This window comes from Trichechus manatus, unplaced genomic scaffold, assembly GCF_000243295.1.
Source record: "Trichechus manatus latirostris isolate Lorelei unplaced genomic scaffold, TriManLat1.0 scaffold00305, whole genome shotgun sequence".
In the NCBI taxonomy this organism is placed as follows: domain Eukaryota; kingdom Metazoa; phylum Chordata; class Mammalia; order Sirenia; family Trichechidae; genus Trichechus; species Trichechus manatus.
This window is the reverse complement of record NW_004444241.1, coordinates 953,474-974,444: the sequence shown is the minus strand read 5'-3', so window position 1 is coordinate 974,444 and position 20,971 is coordinate 953,474. Positions and strand designations below refer to the sequence as shown.

Sequence of the window (20,971 nt, the reverse complement as noted above, 5' to 3'; positions counted from 1 at the left end):
GGAGGGGAATGCGCAGCCCCCATTCTGAATCGATCCCAGCCCCCATGTGGTACCGAGACCCGCGTTCTTCCCTACATTCTCGCCAGGCCGGATTCCAACCCTCCCCCGGTTCCCGCACATCCAAGCATCCCGTCCTCATTTTAATACCGTCCACCTCTCTCTCTCCCGCCATCCCCGTATCTCCTACGGTCCGCATTCCCCTTCCTCGAGGAAGCCGTAGGGGTAAGGCGGTGGTATTAGGAGAGACTATCAGAGTCGGAGAGGAAGCCAGAGGAGTCAGGCTCCCGCACGGGAAGGGGCTGGGCTGTCGGTCCGGGAAGTGGGAGGGGGCCTCGGCGCCTAGAGGGAAGCGCCTGTCGCCCTGGGCTCTGAACCACTAGCTTCAAGGCTTCGCAGCCTCGGCGGCGAGCTTGACTCAGCAACCACCACCCCGCCGGCTCCCTGTGTCGGTGACGTCGCGGGCAGTGAGTTAGCGGGAAGTGGGAACCCTGGGCTCCTCGGCAACCACCCCAATCCCTGTCTCCTGGCGATAAGGCTCTTGCCAGGGCACCTCTGCAGTCTGGGTTTGAGGGAGGAGCAGGGAAGTCTTGGAGAGTCCCCCCACTACCAGCTGGGAGAGGGCTGGGAGGCCGCAGGGAGGTCCTGGAAGGAGACCGGATTGCCGCGAGATTGGGGGTGCGGGCTGGAAGGGGCTTAGACCAAGTAAGAGAAGCACAGTTGGGCCTGGGCCCGGCGGCAGGAGGTAACCCGGCGCCCGGCCCTTCCAGCCCGGGGCTCGGGGTGGGGGAGACCATGGCCCGCCTCTTCAGACCTCGGCCGCCCCCCAGCGAAGACCTCTTCTACGAGACCTACTACAGCCTAAGCCAGCAGTACCCGCTGCTGCTACTGCTGCTGGTGATCGTACTCTGCGCGCTGGTGGCGCTGCTCGCGGTCGCCTGGGCCAGCGGCAGGGTGAGCGGGGCCTCCGGCGCTGGGCGCCTCCTGCAGGGCGGCGTCTCTCTGCTGCGGGATGGAGGGAGGGTCACTACCTGGGCGGCAGTTTCGGGGGTTGGAATTTATGAGGCTTTCTTTTCCGGGCGTTTTCTTTACTGGGAGCTGTGAAAGAAGCTTTGGACCTTACTACGAAACTGTGGTGACCCTGGGCAAGTCACTCCACCTCTCTGGGCCACAGTCTCTGGGTCTGCAAAGGGAGGTAGCCGAGCCCGGGCCGCCTCTAAGTTCTCTCCAGGTTCTGACAGACCTTGGGAGCTTTTATTATCTACTGGTTCTAAAATAAATCCAACTCCGGATGTTCCAGTTTTCCAGGGGAGGGGGGAATTCCACTCAGGCACCAGGGGAATTCGTTTCCTGGTTTTCTCTCCCTCTTAGGGCCTGTGGGGCAGTTGTACCCACAAACTCGCAGAAAGCATCCTCTATCCCTCTCTCATTTCAGTCCCCAAATAAATCCATCTCCAGTTTCTTTTGGGGGTATGTGTGTGGGAGGGGGTAGAGACAGGGGGTCTTCAAATCCATTTCTGGAAATATCCTGCTCCGAGTTTACCTCGGAGGCAAGGTGGGAAAATCATTGGCAGAGCCAGTCTTTGCCGGTCCAGCCCGAAGTCCGGAAAGAGGTGGGACAAAGGGCAGCGACAGCGGTGGGACTAATACGCCAGAGCTGAGACAGGTGGCCAGAGCACAAGCGACCGCGGCGAGGAGGTGAAGGTGCGGCGGACCCTGAGCGTCCCCTGCTGCCCGACCACTGCTTCGAACAGCCCCGGGTGCCCCCGCCCCCCCCCCCCACCCGCCACCCCGGGCCCGGTAATCTCTCAAATTGGCCAGATTTGGATACACTCATTACTAAATGCCTTCTGTGAGCTAGGATCTTTCGCTCACTCCAAGGACCTAGGAGGGTACTATGATTCCCGTTTGAAAGATAAGAAACTGAGGCTCAGAAAGGTCATGGATTCACAAATGACCAGGTCTTCTGGGCCCGTGTCCCAGGCTCCCAGCCGCCACTGCAGCAGGCAAGTGAGATGTGGGGTTGAACCATATAAAATTGCCGGCCCTGTGGATACAAAAAGAACATCAGCACTTTCATAAGACGACTGGCAAGCGGAGAGACGCCTGTGTCTTTTTCAGACTTTTAAGAACTGGCCTGAGGGGGGCTGCCCGCTCTTACCTAGTTTGCTCCCCCTCGGCTTGGGCAAGCTCCCCAAACTCCCCACCCAGTCTTCGCCTAACGCGCTCTCTCCCCACAGGAGCTGGCCTCAGACTCGGGCTTCCTGACCACTGTGCTGTGCGCACTGGGAGGCTTCTCGCTGCTGCTGGGGCTGGCTTCCCGCGAGCAGCGACTGCAGCGCTGGACGCGTCCCCTGTCCGGCCTAGTGTGGGCCGCGCTGCTCGCGCTAGGCCACGGCTTCCTGTTCACCGGGGGCGTGGTCAGTGCTTGGGACCAGGTGAGAGGTGGGAGAGGGGCGGCAGCTGGGGCGGGGGTGGGGGTGAGGAGGTGAGTGTGCAGGAGCTTCAAATCCGCATCCAGGCCATGAGCAGCTCCTCGTCAGCCTGTTGCTTTCCGCGTCTCTCTACCCCTCCAGGTGTCCTTCTTCCTCTTTGTCATCTTCACGGTGTACACCATGTTGCCCCTGGGTATGCGGGACGCCGCTGCCGCGGGCCTCGCCTCATCACTCTCGCATCTGCTTGTCCTTGGACTGTACCTTGGGCCGCAGCCGGACTCATGGCCCGCGCTGCTGCCCCAGGTGAGCACACACTTAGCACAAGCGGAGACCCGGGCCCACTCTGCTGCGCGGTAGTTGGCTCTCCAAACGTTGGCTGAGCTCTGACTACAAAGCAGGGCGCAACTCTGGGCGCGGGGTACAAATACAGATAGACCGCGAGCGTGCTCTTGCGGACCTCAGGAACCACTGCAGTGCAATACCTGCTGACACCAGAAGAGGGCTCTAGGCGCACGGGGAAGGGAGTCACGGTGACAAATGTGGACGATGGAACCTTCACAGAGAATGTAAAATGTGAGCTTGAGTAGTTTTATGCGACTGGAATGTGAGGGAGTGAAGATGGTAAAGTGGTGCTCCGAGCAAGGGAAACAGCACAAGCAAATGTTTCTAGAACTAAGAGATCATGTTGGTGCAGCAGCCAAGGGTCTGGAGCAGGGAGGAGTGAACCGGCCCTAAGGAACCCACAGTGTGGCCACCGCTTGTCCCTCAATACTTAGGTCCCTAACTGTAGAGCTTGGTCCTCCCCAGCCCATCTTCGCGACCAACTCCAGTGGCTCGCATAGCCTCCTCTTCCCCACCCCGGTCCCGCGCCCTCTGAGGCCGGCCCTCACCCACAGCTGGTGGCAAACGCGGTGCTGTTCCTGTCCGGGAACGTGGCGGGAGCGTACCACAAGGCGCTGATGGAGCGCGCGCTGCGCGCCACCTTCCGAGAGGCGCTCAGCTCCCTACACTCGCGCCGGCGGCTGGACACCGAGAAAAAGCATCAGGTCAGCCAGCTCCCGGGAGGCGGGGTGGGCCCAGGCTCGGACAGAGGAGGTGTTTAGATCACACAAGCGGACTCGCTTCACAAACTGAGTGACTTGCTGCAAGCCATTTGACCTCCTCTTTCCTCCCTTGGAAAATGTGACTTTGCCCACCTTGGAAGGTTATTGTGAGGCTCAAACAAACTGAAGCTTAAAAAAGAGCTTTAGAACATTATACTAAGTGAAAGACTCTGATTTGTGCAACAGTGATGGGAGTTCAGTCCCTAAAGGTGATCAGTACAGATGGGGTGCTGGAACCGAGGGAGTATGTTGGGGAGCATCTGTTGGAGGTGGGGCAGTGTGTGGGTTCCTGGATGGTTTGAGGGCTGGGGCTCCTGGCTGCAGGGTGCAGGAAAGTTGGCGCTTATAATGACCTCCCCCAGGAACACCTTCTCTTGTCCATCCTTCCTGCCTACCTGGCCCGAGAAATGAAGGCAGAGATCATGGCACGGCTGCAGGCTGGACGGGGGTCACGGCCGGAAAGCACCAACAACTTCCACAGCCTCTATGTCAAGAGGCATCGGGGAGTCAGGTATAAGGAAGGATGGACGGAGGGAAGGAGACTGTGGGCTGAGGGACCCTGTCCCCACTAACAAAGTCTGCCCTCCCCAGCGTGCTGTATGCGGACATTGTGGGCTTCACGCGGCTGGCTAGCGAATGTTCCCCCAAGGAGCTGGTGCTCATGCTCAATGAACTCTTTGGCAAGTTCGACCAGATCGCCAAGGTCAGAAGGGGCCTCCTTCCCCACCCGGGGACCAGCAAACACTTCCACCCTTGAAAGCCTCTTCCAAGAGAAACCTCTGCCTTATAAGACCCAGTCCCACTTTAGAGCCCGTGTGGTCTGCCAGATACTTTAACGAAGTAGGAAACCCTCTCAAACATTCCCAGTGTGGAACTACATGCCACATACCTCAGACCTGGTGAGACCTCTCAACATCTCCCCAGATGCCCAACCAAACACCCCCAAATATCCTCAGACCTACAACATAGATGTCTCTGAACACTACAGCCAAATCTAGAGAAATTTTCAGATGCTGTAACCATGGGAGGCCCTTCCAAGAGAAATTTCTGCCCCACGTGACCTCAGCCCAGTCACCTGTGAGGACCCAAGGGGTATCCCCAAACAACCTAACCTTGAGTCCCTCCAAACACCTCAATCCTGAGGCTACTCTATATTCCCAAGTCTAGATACACCCTAGACATGACAAAACTAGGAAGAGTCACAGACATTTCAACCTTTGGGAAACCCGTCTGAGAAAGACACCCACATGGGAGACCTCAGCCAGCTCCACATCAAGTTTAGGGAAGCCCTAAACCTGGGAAGACTCCTCTAGACATTCCCAACCTCAGAAGCTCTTCAGGAGTACCACAATGACTCCCCATTTTCCCCAACTCCCTCTTCCTTCCTGCCTCCTCTGACCTCTAACCAGGTGCTCCCCTCACACCTAGGAGCATGAGTGCATGCGGATCAAGATCCTGGGAGACTGTTACTACTGTGTCTCTGGGTTGCCCCTCTCCCTGCCAGACCATGCCATCAATTGCGTGCGTATGGGGCTGGACATGTGCCGGGCGATCAGGTCAGCTCAGGATAGATGTGGGAGAGGGATAGGCAGGGTGGTGGAAGTCCTCCTTGGGAGAGGGAGGTGTGTGGCATGAGGGGGACTGGAGGCAGAGCCTGTCTCACACACACACTGTTCAGGAAACTTCGGGCAGCCACTGGCGTGGACATCAACATGCGTGTGGGTGTGCACTCAGGTAGTGTGCTCTGTGGAGTCATCGGCTTGCAGAAGTGGCAGTATGATGTCTGGTCCCATGATGTCACCCTGGCCAACCACATGGAGGCAGGCGGTGTGCCAGGGTGAGACCTGGGCCCTAGGCAGCTACAGCAGGAGGCCATCCAGGCCTCACACACACTGCCACCCTTTTCATAGTGCTCTAAGCTGAGCACAATCCCATGTGGGGCTCTTGGGGATCCTGGGGTGCAGGGAGGGGAGCTGGGGAGCACCTCTTTCGACACAGAGTTTTGCATGAAGTCAGACCTCCAGGAATGATCTTTGAAAGAGATGAGAAGTTTGGAAGCCCTCCCTGCTGACTCCAACTGCCCCCTCCTTCCAGACGAGTGCACATCACAGGGGCGACACTGGCCCTACTGGCAGGGGCTTATGCTGTGGAGGATGCAGCCATGGAACACCGAGACCCATACCTTCGGGAGCTAGGGGAGCCTACCTACCTGGTCATCGATCCCCGGGTAAAAGCCCAGCCTGGATCCCATGGGCTGGTTCACTCAAACCATGCCATAGCCAACAGGCCTGATCTCTTCTCCTCTGCCAAAGATTGAGTTCCTGGGACCTAGTGTGGGTGGGGGGGAGGACACAAAGCTCCCAGGGCTGTGAGGGGTCTGGGGAAGCATCTGTGATCTTTACTCTCTGCCCTCCTATGCCCCTTTCAGGCCGAGGAGGATGAGAAGGGCATTGCAGGAGGGTTGTTGTCCTCTCTGGAAGGCCCCAAGATGCGTCCATCACTGCTGATGACCCGCTATCTGGAGTCCTGGGGTGCAGCCAAGCCTTTTGCCCACCTAAGCCACATAGACAGCCCTGTGTCCACCTCTACCCCTCTCCCGGTATGTAAACCCACCCCCATTGTCCTTGGGCCTCATTCCCTGCATCCCCCACCCCACCCTCACCTCCAATGAGTCACTTGATGACCCTTGACAACCCAAGGTCCTGAACTATCTAGTCACCCCAGTCACTGGTTCCAGACCCTTCCTTGTGCTTCCTTCCAGAGAAAGGGCAAAGATTGCTGCCCTTTGAGCTCACTTCAGAGGTAATTCTAAATCCACACAGACACTGTGTCCATTACTCCCCAGCCTCCACTCAGGAGAGTTCCTTCTCCTGATCCCACAAAAGTTGTAGACCACACTTCCTCTTGACTCTGAGAAGGATGTCCATTCCCAGCAGAACATGTGTCTGTTTAACTCAACTCCTGCTAGCTGCATGCTCTCCTCTTCAATCCCCACTAGGACTGGGAAGGCTGGGCAAATCAGTTGTTGCCCCTACTCCCGAGCACTTGTATATGGATAAAATGAGGTGAGAGTGAAAATTACAGATGGCCTTGAAGAAGGAAGTCACCATAAGCAGGCAGGGTTGGGGACGGAGGGAAGGCTGCCTCCTGTGTAGGTAAAAGAGCAGGGCCGATCACTGGCTGATCCTGTGTATAGCACCTTCAGATAATCAATGATCCACCAGCTGGTGGAGGATCCTGGATCTCCCCCACTGGCTGGCTCTCGGGTTTATGCTCAGCAACTAGCTGCTGGATCCCCTCATACAGTGACCCAGGTCATGTCTATAAAGACCTGCACCAGGATTAGTTTTCCTTCTCCTCAGCCTGCTGTCCCCTATCTTATTTGGCCTTCCTAAAACCTGTTTGCCATTCCCAGCCACCTTTCTGCAGATCTTCCCAGAATCCTCTCTACTGGATAGACCTGGCTGGATTTATGGGATGATTCCAGAGTACCCTCTCTGTATTCTATCCCCCCTCTTCTCCCGCCCAGCAGGAAAGTACCAAAGATGAGTGAACACTGGGGGCTGGGTGGAGGGAGTTAGCAGCTGTGGTTCAGGGGAGTGCAGTCATGTGTTGCTTGAAGTCCACTATACATTCCATGAAATAGGATGTTAAAGGATTTGGGCATTGTGTGAACACCGGTATCGCGTATACTGACAGTCCCAGCTTATGTGCCCAGCCCTACCCAGTATTCCACCCACTTGAGGAGCAGGAGCAGCCCGGGCCTGGCAGCAGCTGCGCAGGCAGGCGGATTGGGACTTTGAAAATGTGAGGTGGGGGACACAGGGGGCTCGGAAAGTGGCCACAGGGACCAAGAGTGGAGCAAGTGTGCGGGTGCCGAGAGTGCAGCTGGCAGTGGCGGCCCTGGCTTCCACCTCCCTGTTGCCACGCCCAGAGTCAGGAGCCTGAGAGCGCCCTGGCTCCGCTGGCTCCCCGGCCAGTGCCTGCAGCAAGAGCAGAGAAGCCGAGGCAGGCACTGCCCTGTGTTGGGAATGAATAGCTGAATGGCTGCTGGGTGAGTGAATGAAGCCAGGAGGAGGAGGAGGCAGAGGAGGAAGCACTGCAGGGATTGGGATGTGCCCTGGAACACCTGCTCATTCACTCTGGGAGTTTGGGGTCTTTAAAACCATTCCAAAAAAACCAAACTCACTGCCGACAAGTGGATTCCAACTCATAGTGACCCTATAGGACAGAGTAGAACTGCCCCATAGGGGTTTCCAAAGCTGAAAATCTTCATGGAAGCAGACTGCCACATCTTCTCTTGGGGAGCAGCTGGTGGGTTCAAACTGCTGAGGCTTTAACCACCGTGACACCAGGGCTCTTAAAACCATTAGGGAGAAATAATAAACAAAAGGAGAGCTGCTTTCCCTTAAAACAAAAAAAACAAAAAAAAACTTATGGGACCACTGATGTATATGCAGTAGGACATTGCCTGAATGGATGTTATCTGGTGGCACATGACTGTATTTAACTTCAAACTTCAACACGGAGTAGAGAGAGGTCAGAGGGTTAGGCTGGCAGGAGGAAAAGGCAGGAACAATCAGAGGCCAGCTGACTGTTGCAGAATGAGGTCTCCAGGGTGGGAGTGGGGTGGACTATAGGGCTTGCTAGAAGCCTAGGAACTGTGAGACAACTTTGGGTGCAGTCTTGTGGTACAGACGTCTCCCGAAGGCCACGTGAGACCTGCTTCCATTCTCCATTGGTATGTAGGCTAGGAAGTGTCAGGGTGAAGGGGGAGGAACCCCTTCTTCAAAGGTATCTCTTGAGGGAGATCTCACTAGCCCAGAAATTTACATCGCCGCCCCTGAAGTTCCAATTGTTGTCAGCTGCCTTCAGGTCAGCTCCTGACTCATGGCAACCCCGTGTGTTAGAGTAGAACTGCTCCATAGGGTTTTCTTGGCTGTAATCTTCACAGAAGCGGATTGCTAGGCCTTTCTTCTGTGGAGCCACTGGGTGGGTTCAAACCCCCAACCTTTCAGTTAGCTGCCAATTGCAAACAGCTTGCACCACTGGGGCTCTCTGAAGTTCCAGGGGTGTGATCAAATGTTAGAAATCCTGAGAATCAGCAACAGTATACTCTTTTTTTTTTTTCCAATTGTGGTAAAATATATGTAACAAAACAGCCACTTCAACCATTTTTATGTGTACAATTCAGTGACATTAATTACATTCACCATGTTGTGTAACCGTCACCGCTATTCATTTCCAAATGTTTTCATCACCCTTAACAGAAACTCAGTACCTCTTAGGCATTGACTCCCCATTTCCCCCTCCCACCTGCTCCTGGTAACCACTAATAAGCTTTACCATCAACTTACTCATAATGTGGAGCTTTGGGGTGGTACGGCAGTGTTTGTACTGGTATATACCATTTATCCATTTATTCCTTCCACATTTTCTGAGCACCTATTATGTGGCAAGCACTGTGCTAGGTGCTGAGAAAACCAGACTGAATAAGATGTTTTCCCTGACTTCAAATAACTTACAGGCATTGTTGGGGTGGGGTGGGGGGGCACGGAGGGGGGTTGGTAGACAATTTGAAAGAAGTTAGACCCAGGCACAGATGCATAGGTGGGCGTATCCCTAGACCAGACCATTCATATTCTCTGTCTCTCCTTTCATATATACCTGGTTGGGGTGAGGGGGTGATGTGACCCTGCTGCCTTCACGTAGCCAAGGGGAGCAGGGGAGAATGGCCACCACGCTTCTTGTAGCAGGCAGTGGCCCTTAGAACGTCATTCTCCCCTCTCCTGGGTTGTCCTCACCTGCTTTATTTGCGTGCTCGTTTTCATAGCTCTGCCTACACTGTGCATTCCTCTGGGTGAAGAAGAGAATGACTGTAACCAGGTTTTTTTCTCTTCCTCTTTCCCTTTCTTCTCCATTTTCTGTTAGCTCCCCATCACCTTCCAGCTCAGCCTGATGGATATCACAAAAGGTCAGAAGGGAGTCAGAACATTCTGCATTATCACTCAATCTAAACCAACAGGAATGTTTTGGCATCCAAGGGTGATGGGAGAGTCCCTGGGCCTTTGGAATTTTTGGTCTTTAGAGAAGACGAGACACAGAGAATCAACATCTTCTCAAGCCTATAGAAGATAAAGGGCTGCCTACTGAGTGGTGGAAACTATTAGGAAATCAAAGGGTAGAAAGATCCTGAGGGTCTAAAGAGTCAGAAGGCACCTTTAAGGAGAAACAGGGTCTGAAGTGCCCCTTCAAGAGCAGGTGGGGTTTGGTAGAGAGATGGGGAAGCTGTTAGAGGTAGGGGAAGCAACCTGGTCAGATGCCACAGTCAAGGATGTATAGGACATGCAGTGCAGTTCACAATCTGTCTCACTGCAAATAGGCTCCAGGAACACTCACATTGTTCCCATCTCCCCCCACTGAATGTGCTCTCCCAGCAGGAGAAGGCCCTGGCTTCCTTCAGCCCCCAGTGGAGCCTGGACCGGTAAGGAGGCCCGATCATTTTGGCAGTGGGCTGTCTGGGTGACCTGCCTTTATCTTCCATGTCTCGGTGGCAACAGACGGCTCTCCTGTGCAGGAGCCATACCCCCTGGGGACTAGATGATGAACTAGACACCGGGGATGCCAAGTTCTTCCAGGTCATCGAACAGCTCAACTCTCAGAAGTATGGAAAGCAGAAGAGGGCTGGGAGGGCTGGAAGCTCTTGGGTCACGTGGTGGAGGAGGGATGGCGCCCCCCTCATCACCTGGAGGGAAGTGAGGGCTTCCCTGCTCTAGCCCAGGCAAAGACTCACCTCACCACCCTCTCCTGCCCTCTCTCTGCCCTGCTCTTTCCTCTCTGGTGTCTACTGCCCCTCACCTCCTACCAGACAGTGGAAGCAGTCAAAGGATTTCAATCCACTGACACTGTACTTCAGAGAGAAGGAGATGGAGAAGGAGGTGGGCTAGGGCGTGGGTGGCACCAGAGGATTTCCCAGTCTTAGTTCCTTGGCCCCTGGTAGGAGTTGTGTCCTGTGGCCCCACCTCCCCTACCCAGCTGTGCTCAGTTTGTGATCCTGGAAGTGAGGGGTTGTGCCTGTCTCCAAAAGGAAAGCCACTCTGTAGATTGAGAAGGAGAAAGGTTGCCCTTTGGGAAATCGGTAGGGGCTGTGTGGGACTGAAATGAAGGGTGGGGTGGTGAGGCTGGGGACCCACTCCTGCCTGGGATTGACTCCTTCAAGGTGATGGGCAGCTTTGGTGCCCTGTCTCCACCCGACCCCCTCCCTTCCAGTACCGACTCTCTGCACTCCCCGCCTTCAAATACTATGCAGCCTGCACGTTCCTTGTTTTTCTCTCCAATTTCATCATCCAGATGCTGGTGACAAACAGGTGAGGGATCCCCAGGGAAGGGAGGCCCTGGTTCTTGTACACTCATTCCCTTCTCCTCCCTGACCCACAACCCACACTTTTCCCCTTTACCCCCTTCGTTTTACCTCAGGCATTACTCCCAGAGGAAATGTGTATTCTGGAGACTAGTGATAATCACGGCCCTCATCTTAATATCATACATCCTGTGGACTTTCTACATAGCCCGAGCACTTTCACTTGCCTATGTCTTTTAATTCTAACAACATCCCCTGAAGGAGGTTTGGTTCCCTTTGAGCAGATGAGGAAGCGAAATACCAGAGAAGCCCAAAGTCTCACAGCAAATGAGGACGCTTAGAAAGTAGGTCCTCATTCCTAAGCCACTGCTAGAAGGGGCGAGGACTTTTTAGAAACTCAGCCAGAGTGAAAGAGCTTTGGCCTAGAGGCCCATAAGATTGGTCTGATGCAGCCTCGGCAACTCTCGTGGTCCCCCTGCCGTCCTCCAATACTGTCCCTGCGTTATTAGTTCCTGGTCCACCCCAACACTGCCCTAGACCCCTCGGCTTTCCCAAATGCATCAGAACTTTAATGTCTTTTATCAGCCCGGATCCCATCAGCAGCCAATCTGGACTCCCAGGACCACTCTGTGCCATGTCTCCCAACCAGATCACACAGCACCCCTACAGGGCAATGGGAGACAATTCTAACACTTTGAGGCCTCACTCTTGTCTCCCTTTAGGCCCCCAGCTCTGGCCATCACCTATAGCATCACCTTCCTCCTCTTCCTCCTCCTTCTCTTCGTCTGCTTCTCAGAACATCTGACGGTGAGGTGGGCTGGGTGGCAGAAGTGAAGTGGGGCCCTGGCCACGACCTGGCCTGAAGGGGGCGCTCCAGCCCCATGGCTGACCACCTGTGCTCCCTCCGCAGAGGTGTGTCCTGAAAGGCCCCAAGATGCTGCACTGGCTGCCTGCACTGTCTGGCCTGGTGGCCACATGGCCGGGCCTACGAGTTGCCCTGGGCACCGCCACCATCCTCCTAGTCTTCGTCATGGCGATTACCAGCCTGGTGAGGTGGGGTGGGGGGGAGTGAGGGGAGTGGCTCCATCCACCCCCATCAGGGTGTGTTGGACCTGCCGGGGGTTGAGAGGGGCACCCTGGATTTGAAAGAGCAGCTGAACTAAGACCAGGGGATGCTGGAAATGTTGAAAAGTATAAAGAAAAAATTCAGTCACCCTCAGCCTACCTCCTGGGCATAGGCATTGCTAATCCTTTGGTGGACATCCTGCCTGTCTTCTTTCTATGTGGATACATCTTTCTTACTTAGCGCATTAGCTATGATTTTGCAACTAAGGTTGACGAATTTTTTAGAACTTAGAATAATAAATTCCTAGAATTCTATCCCTGGAAGACATCTTAGGGATCATACCCATCCCATTCCCCGGCCAATTTACAGAAGACGAAGTTGAGGCCCAGAGAGTTAAATGGCTGGAAAGAGATCCATGGCAGACTAGTACCCGTAACACCCATTCCTGCATCTCCCACCCCATGAGGACCCCAGGGCTGAGGTTTCCTCACCAACCAAAAATAGCAGAATCTACTCCTTTGGGGGAATCTGGCTCTGACTCATCCATGGGTCAGCTGAAACTCAGTGCAGGCCACTCTTGAACCTTCAGCTCCTCATCTTCTACTGCAGTTCTTCCTACCAGCATCATCCAACTGCCCTTTCCGAACCGCTAATGTGTCCTCCATGGCTTTCAACCTCTCCTGGGAGCTCCCTGGGTCCCTGCCTCTCATCAGTGTCCCGGTGAGTGCTCCCCTACAACCCTGGATCTCCGTCTCCAGACTCTTCCTCACACCCCTACCTCCTTAGCAGAAGAGCACTCCCTCCTGTGCATTGAAACAGACTTAAGTCACACCTGATGTGTGTTTGACATACCTGACCCTCAGATGGACCTGGGCCCTGGGAGGGGTGGGCCAGGAGGCTTGGGGTGTTCCATGACTCCTGCCCCGCTTCTTGACCCCCTGCCTGGCCCCACAGTACTCCATGCACTGCTGCGTGCTGGGTTTCCTCTCCTGCTCCCTCTTCCTGCACATGAGCTTTGAATTGAAGCTGCTGCTGCTCCTGCTGTGGCTGGCAGCCTCCTGCTCCCTCTTCCTGCACTCCCACGCCTGGCTGTCTGACTGCCTCATCGCCCGCCTCTATATGGGCCTCTTGGACTCCAGGTGCGCGTGGCCACTGGACAGAGGTGCCCAGGCCCTCCTGGATGGGGGTGAGACAGGATAGAGCAGAGCTGCCCCCACCTCACTGGCCTCAACCACCCACAGGGCAAAGGGGAGGGAGGCTGAGGGCTGCATGGGCTCTGGGGGCAGGGAGGAGGAAGACTGGAAGGGGACAGGGCGAGAGACAACCTTGATCCGTGGCCTCCTCAGACCAGGGGTGCTGAAGGAGCCCAAACTGATGGGAACCATCTCCTTCTTCATCTTCTTCTTCACCCTCCTCGTCCTGGCTCGGCAGGTAAATCACTCAGCTCAGCCCTGCAGGTCTCCTTGTGAATGGTGGTCCTGGGGTCTCCGTATTTGTGGCTTGGTCTCTCTCACTCTTTCTCTTAGTCTTTTATCTTTAGGGTTTGGTCCAAGCAGTGGGCCCACTGGAAGCATCTAAGTGCCCCCTTTATTTCCCCCTCTCTACCCAAGAGGAATGTCCTCAATTTCTCCCTACCCCTCCAGTCTGGTAAAACCCACACTTAAGAAAAAAATCTTCCAATTCTGCATACCCTAGTTTGAATCTAGTTTCAAGGACAGTCTGTCCCAGGGATGCTTGCAGGTTAAGCCTTATTTCTACTTGGGGAGGGGCGGGGAAGGGTTTGGGCATCATGGAGTGGGGACGGGAACATTTAGGAGCTGGGGCTTCCCCTGCACTGTGCGTCCCCATGGCCCTCGTGACCCCTCTCCCAGAATGAGTATTACTGCCGCCTGGACTTCCTGTGGAAGAAGAAGCTGAGGCAGGAGAGAGAAGAGACAGAGACGATGGAGAACCTGACTCGGCTGCTCTTGGAGAATGTGCTCCCTGCACACGTGGCCCCCCAGTTCATTGGCCAAAACAGACGCAATGAGGTGACTCCTGACCCCTGACTCCTGAGCCCCAGATCATCATAGGGATTAATTTTGGAGGAAAGTCTTGGCCCTTGGCCCATCATCTCTGGACTCCCACATAGTGGCCACTCAGGCACTTGTCCCTGTCAGATGCCTCAGTTTTCACAAGATCTCAGGCTCTGTCTTCAGTGAGCACAGAATCTGTGTTTCAAATTCTTACTTGGAAGGAATGTCTTTTCCAACTCATGGCTACTCTATACCTTTCAGAAGCTTGATGGGGGTTTTCTGGAGGATACAGCCCAGCCATCTCTCTAGACCTGCACTTTCCAATATAGTAGCCACTAGCCACTTGTGGTCTTTAAATTTAAGCAAATTTAAAGACACTAGCCACATTTAAAGTGCTCAACAGCCACATGTGGCTAGTGGCCACCATATTGGACAGAACAGAAGATATAGAACCCCTCCTCCACGCAAAAAGTTCTACTGAATGATACTGCTCTGTTGTTGTGTCACGTGAGTCATTTCTGACTCAGTGACACTATAGGACAGAGTAGAACTGCCCCATAGGGTTTCCTAGGATGAAATCTTTACTGGAGAGATCATCAAGTATTTTCTTCCACGGAGCCACTTGTGGGTTCAAACTGCCAATCTTTTGATTAGCAGCCAAGTGCTTAACCATTGCGCTACCAGGGTTCCTTGATACTGCTCTAAAAACCCACTGCCGTCGAGTTGATTCCAATTCATAGCGATCCTATAGGACAGAGTAGAACTGCCCCATAGGGTTTCCAAGGCTGTAAATCTTTGCAGAAGCAGATTCTCCTGCAGATCGGCTGGTGGGTTTGAACCACTGACCTTTCGGTATGCAGCTGAGCGTTTTAACCATTGAGCAACCAGGGCTCTCTGCTTCAGACCCTCAAAAATCTTTCTATAGTTGGACTATCAGAAAGTTGCCCACATATATGCTCCATGTTATTTGTACCACCACCACCTTGCCCTCTCTGCTATGGAAATGCTCCTGGCCTATGTTGAGGGATGTTAAAAGAAACAGCTCAGGGGCTATTTCACAGCCTTATGCTCCCACCACCAGCTATCTGCTCTTAAGATCAGAAGGAGCTTTACTTCTCCTAGTTTCTTCTCTTACAGACACGGGGAATCTTGTAACTGACTCTGTTTCTCTCTTCACATTGGCTGCTAGAAAGCTCAGAGCCAGAATTTAAGACTAACAAGGACTTCCTGGAACCCATTTTGTGAATCAACCTCAGACCTGATTCTGTCGTTACCATCTTACCCTTATTTTCCCTTTGCCCCATTTTCCCTTTTATTGCTTTATTTTATTTTCCTCATTGTATGCTGAAGTAACTGACAATACCTCTCAGGAAAAAGATAGGATTGTAATTCCCATTGACAAGACTCCAGTTCTAGACGTGACTCCTTTCAGTTAGCTGTGAGGTGATCCTGACCCCAAACTTCTGCCTCTCCTAGAATCACAATGAGACCCAATCTTTGACTACCAAGTTTCCACCCCCAGGTTAACCTGGACCTGCCCCTGTCCCTCCTTCCCAATCCTTCTCAGACAGAGGAGTTAGGAGTGTGGACACAGGGAGGAGGGTCCTGTGCAGACCCAGAAGGGGGAAGAAGGTGGTGCTCACCCAGCCTCCTAACCCCTCCAGGATCTCTACCACCAGTCCTACGAGTGTGTTTGTGTCCTCTTCGCCTCAGTCCCAGACTTCAAGGAGTTTTACTCTGAATCCAACATTAACCATGAGGGGCTGGAGTGTCTGCGACTGCTCAATGAGATAATTGCTGATTTTGATGAGGTGACTCTCATTTTCCCTTGCAGCCATGAGACCAATCTTCCGCTCCCCAAAACCCCCTCTCCTCTGATCACCTAACTCTGTCACCTCCAGCAACTCTAGCTACTACTAACTCTCCCTCTCCTGCCACTACTTCCCCACTCTGGTTCTTTAGCCTTCAAAGACCTGGGGCTGGGCTTCTGGGAGAAAGGAGCGGGAGAGCTTAGAGACCCTGGGGATACAGCCTCTTATCTCTATAGCTGCTCTCCAAGCCCAAGTTCAGTGGGGTGGAAAAAATCAAAACCATCAGCAGCACCTACATGGCAGCCACAGGTTTAAATGCCACCTCTGGACAGGACGCACAACAGGTACAGCATCCTTTCCTTACCTACCAACCTTCATCTGGGCTCTCATTGGTGGGCCCAGGTGGGACTTATTCTTGTTCCCTCTTTGGCCCATCCTGGTGGGTGGCCCATTGCCAGGATGCTGAACGAAGTTGCAGCCACCTTGGCACCATGGTGGAATTTGCGGTGGCTCTGGGGTCTAAACTGGATGTCATCAACAAGCATTCATTCAACAACTTCCGCCTGCGTGTCGGTGAGGACCCTCCCTTGCTGGGGCAGTCTAGCACCTCCTCACCTTCTCAAGCTCTTCCCCACCAAGTCCTTTGTTAACTGCTCCCAGCTCATCCCTGGACTGCCTCTGGATCTACCCCATGGTGTGGGGCATGAAGCTGCTGGGTATTGGCTCCCTTCCCTAAGCCACACTCCTCCAGCCCCAGAGAGTTCTCCTCTCCTCTAAGACCCTCCCCGGCCTCTCCCTTCCCGAAGTTCCTTCAACTTCCCCTTTCTCTCTCCTTCCTCAAAGTTCCCCCCTCTCAAGACCCTTTCTTTGCCACTCCCTTTATCAGGGTTGAACCACGGACCCGTAGTGGCTGGTGTGATTGGAGCCCAAAAGCCACAATATGACATCTGGGGCAACACGGTGAACGTGGCCAGCCGCATGGAGAGTACAGGGGTCTTGGGCAAGATCCAAGTGAGGGAGCTGCACTGGAGGCATGGGAGGGGTGGGAGGGATAAGGATTGGGCCACCCCACAGTTCCTCCCCACCCTCTTCAACTGCAGGTGACTGAGGAGACAGCCCAGGCCCTGAAGTCCCTGGGCTATACCTGCTACAGGCGGGGTGTCATCAAAGTCAAAGGCAAAGGGCAGCTCTGCACCTACTTCCTGAACACAGACTTGATGCGCACTGGACCCCCCTCAGCCACCCTAGGCTGAGACCCCCTGCTGCCCTCCTCTCCACTCCTGAGATCCTCAGTAAAGAGACTTTAGTGTGTCTGGAGCCATTTGATGCCAGAAGCTGCTGGTAGAGCTGGGGATCACCTTCTTGTCCCTCCGTAGGACAGCTTCTTCCAGGCCAAACTGAGTGTTTCTGTGTGTGAGTGTGCAAGCATGAGCATGGGTGAGCCTGAGTGTGTTGGAAGGGGGTGATTCTGTTTGCAAGCTCAGGAAGAGGACTGCCTCAGCCTGCCTGCCTGACAACCTGATTCCAGTATTTTGTACACCTTGATTTGTTCTTTCACAGATATTGGGAGGAATCTTTAGGGAAATGTCATTTGACCATCCTTCATTCAACAAACCTTAATTAAGCATTTATTACGGGCTTACCATGCAAATGAGCTAGAGTCCTGGGAAGTAATCCACTAGGTCCCTCCCAGTTTCAGCTTGTCTTCTCAAATGGACCCACCATGCTTTCTAATGAGTACCTATAGACAACTAGGGGATTCCTCTGTTCTCAGGTCCGTCAGATACCCCCTACCCCCTGCTTCCACCTGCATCCTTTTGCACAGATGCTGATGTTCCAAGTGGGTCTTGGAACATCAATGGCTTATTTCCATCTTCTCATATTTTGGGGTTCATTGGCTATCTACAACAGATAGCCAATGTAGATGTTGCACATGATGTAGATGTTGCACGTGGATTTTTGGGTTTGCTTCCCTAGTTGCTCTTTTGGAGAGATTCCAAAAGTACAGATGCCACTGATGCTGCTATCTTCCCAAAATGTTAGAACAGAGCTCGGCGAAGCTCTCTAAGACAACAGTCACCCCTAGGAAATAATGACTCATCCCTCTCACTTTTGGGGATCTTTATTTCCTTGAGATGATCATGGCCACAGAAAGCCCTCAGCCCCACCCTGTGCCAGGGCATGTTTTGGGGGCCGGCAGAATGCTGATGGGCAAATTCTAGGGGATAAGATCTGATGACTTGGCTCTCAATGAGATCTTCTTGGGAGATGGAGGGAAGGATGAGGATTCCCTAGACCATCTCCTGCTAAGAGGATAAAGATTATTGCAGTAAGTTGGAGAGTCACACTAACAATAGCTGTCACAGGCTTCAGGGTAGATGGTGTCATAGTAGTGCTAAGTTTTCTCAGAAGGTCTCCTGAGTCAGAGAGTCTGGAGTGATGAATCCACATGAGTTGTCTTCCTTGATCAGCATCTTGTAGGAGTCTTAGTAGTCTGCAGACCTGCGTTTTTCGAAGTGTGATCTGCAAACTAACTGCCTCAGAATCACCTGAGGGGGGAGGGGATGATTTCCATGTCTGTCTTTAGGTGCCAGTGGTGACTACAAACCTAAAAGTTGGTGGTTGAAACCCACCCAGTGACACCACAGAAGAAAGGTCTGGCGATCTGCTTGCCTAAAGATTTCAGCCAAGAAAAGCCTATGGAGGAGTTCTACTCTGTTTAACACATGGGGTTGCCAGGAGTCGAAATGGACTCCACCTCAACAGTTGGTTTTTTGGTTGTGGTTTATTTTTTCTGTTTGTTTGTTTTTTTGGTCCTTCCTGAGTTGAAAATAATGGGGAAGTAAAAGATGTGACACTGAACTTTTGGGAGGGATCTCATAAGGGCCACTCATGAGCATTCTCAGTCCCCCATCACGCACAAGCCCCACTCACAGGGTTGACCCAATTTCAGACTTCAGTTTTAGTTGTAAAGCTGCCCTGCCAGTGGGAGCCAGGCCCTAGCAGGCTTTCTCAGTCAGCCGCCACTTGCCCCTCCGTCTCTCTTCTTCGGCTCCAGCCCTCACGCTCATTCTCCTCCTTTGGGTACAGAATTGGGTCGGGCCAGCGTGAGGGCACTCCACCTGGAGGAAAGTGAGCATCCTTCCACCACCACCCACCAGGCCTAGTTCAGTTCCCTTTAGTCAAGAGGGTTGCAGGAGGCAGTGAGGTTCTCAGCGGGGCCAGGCTTGGGAAAGGTGGGGGCGCCCCTCATGGTCTGGCCCAGGGTGCCCCCGCGGCGAGCACTGGACACCTCAGAGCCCGTGCCCTCCAGCAGCTTGGCCACGAAGCCCACGCCGGCCGAGCGCAGCAGGCTGCCGCCGGCGCAAGCATATAGCACGGGGTTCACGCTGCTGCTCAAGAAGGCGAGCGCGATGAGCACCTTGCGGACCAGGATCAGCCGCATCCCCGCAGGCCCGGACCCGGGGACCAGGCCGGCCAGCGCGCGGCCCGCCTCGGCCACGTTCACCACGTGGTAGGGCAACCAAAAGGCTGCGAAGGCCAGGATGATGACCACCACCAGGCGGCTGGTGCGGCGGCTGCGGCGGAAGTGCCGGGCCTGCAGCCTGCGCCCAAGGTCGGAGTAGCTGGCCACCACGGCCAGGAAGGGCAGCAGGAAGCCCGTGATGGTCTCAAAAAGCAGATGGAAGGCCCTGTGGCTTTCCGTGGGGTACTTCTCTAAGCAGACCAGGCTCCTGTTGTTCTTTTCCAAGGCCACGGTGCGGTACACTAAGACGGGCGTGGCCAGCAGCACGGACGCCACCCAGATGCCTGCCAGCACCCGACCAGCCATCGCCTTGGTGCGCAGCTTCTGGGACAAGAAGGGGCAGGCCACTGCCAGCGAGCGGTCCAGACTCATGGCCGTGATAAGCAGGATGCTAGCATACATACTGACCCCACAGATATAGAAGCAGAGGCGGCAGCCAATCAGTTGAAAGACCCAGGTGCCTCGGGCCAGGAAGGAGAGGAAAAAGGGGGCAGTGAGCAATACGGCCAAGTCCGCCAAGGCTAAGTTCAGCACCAGCAGGGCAGTGACAGAGCGCTTCCGCATTTTTGCCAGGATGCTCCACACTACGAATCCGTTGCCAGGAAGCCCCACAGCCAGTGCCACTGACAGTAAAATGATGGCCAGCGGACGGATGAAGACACTCGGTGAGATTGCTGCTGCAGGAGAGGTAGTGTTCATGGCCATTGCAAGGACCTAGAGAGCCAAGGTGGACACGCCCATGAGGGTAGGGGACCAAGGGTTTCTTGACACTGTGTACTCACTTAGTCTGAGTACCCTGGTCTGTCTCCAAGGTCAGCAACCTCAGAGGCACCTCAGCAATACACTGTCCCCTTCACTGACCATTGACCTTGGGGATCTGGCTTGGGAGAGAGAAAGATTGGTTTCCTAACCAGGCCATGGGGCCCCTTCCTGCCCACAGACCCACTTGCAAAATATACAGCCACAGCAGCAGCAACAGCATTTCCAGACCCTTTCAGCCTCCTTCCGTTAGGAGCCCTGAAACCCAGAAGCAAGCTGGGGGCTTTTCTCACCATTGCTGCATCCCTCAAAAGGCTAGCTGTTCTGTCCCCTGCCAGGCCCTTAGCCCCCTCAGTCCCATTGACTTCCTCCAGTCACCTACCCACTCTCCCAAGATGCCCCATGTCCACCAGAGACGGGGAAGAGTTAGTGGACAAGCAGTGAGAATGAATCCTCCCAAATCCTTTTATCACTGGGCAGGCTCTCCTTGCACCTTCTCTCACAGCGGTACCCCATCACCACCACCACCATTCTCAGGATACTTACAGGCTTTGCCAAGTACTGGTTGGAAGCTGGTGCCAATCCCAGGGTCAGGGCAGGGTGGTGTGGCCTATCCCCAGATCTGTCCCAGTGCCAGGGGCCTAGCCCCAGGTCTGGGTGCTGTTAGCTAAGTCAGCCAGAGAGGAAGTACCACGGAGCAGGAGGTGGGGGGAAGATGCATCTTGCTGAAGGTGGGGCTGAAACCCCCACCCCTCCCTTCACTAGTAGAAAAAAAAAACAAAGTCTGTATGGTCCAGGAGAGCCCAGTGGAGAGGAAGAATCCTCAGGGGCGGAGCCAGATGAAAAGAGCCAAGGAAGGGACAGTCAGAGGAAAGGGAGTGCGGGGAGTGAGTAGGCCG

The 20,971-nt window shown here is 54.2% G+C and overlaps 2 protein-coding genes across 2 annotated transcripts; one reads left to right on the top strand and one right to left on the bottom strand.

Annotated features, from left to right (window-relative positions):
• Positions 1-401: 401 nt before the first annotated feature.
• On the top strand, positions 402-17,583 carry ADCY4 (adenylate cyclase 4). The gene is made up of 25 exons (XM_004390529.2): positions 402-951; positions 2,238-2,435; positions 2,574-2,735; positions 3,329-3,478; positions 3,898-4,046; positions 4,127-4,238; positions 4,964-5,091; positions 5,214-5,372; positions 5,630-5,762; positions 5,964-6,134; positions 9,976-10,019; positions 10,113-10,199; positions 10,404-10,473; positions 10,805-10,902; positions 11,618-11,702; positions 11,806-11,943; positions 12,571-12,681; positions 12,916-13,100; positions 13,308-13,392; positions 13,833-13,991; positions 15,641-15,787; positions 16,024-16,131; positions 16,246-16,360; positions 16,674-16,798; positions 16,888-17,583. Exons 1-25 carry the CDS (start codon positions 793-795, stop codon positions 17,038-17,040), a joined length of 3,231 nt encoding a protein of 1,076 aa, XP_004390586.1. The 5' UTR covers positions 402-792; the 3' UTR covers positions 17,041-17,583.
• On the bottom strand, positions 17,578-20,926 carry LTB4R (leukotriene B4 receptor). The gene is made up of 2 exons (XM_023725395.1): positions 20,619-20,926; positions 17,578-20,027 (listed from the first exon to the last, which is right to left on the bottom strand). The coding sequence occupies exon 2, from the start codon at positions 20,016-20,018 to the stop codon at positions 18,966-18,968; it is 1,053 nt and encodes a 350-aa protein (XP_023581163.1). The 5' UTR covers positions 20,019-20,027; positions 20,619-20,926; the 3' UTR covers positions 17,578-18,965.
• Positions 20,927-20,971: the final 45 nt, after the last annotated feature.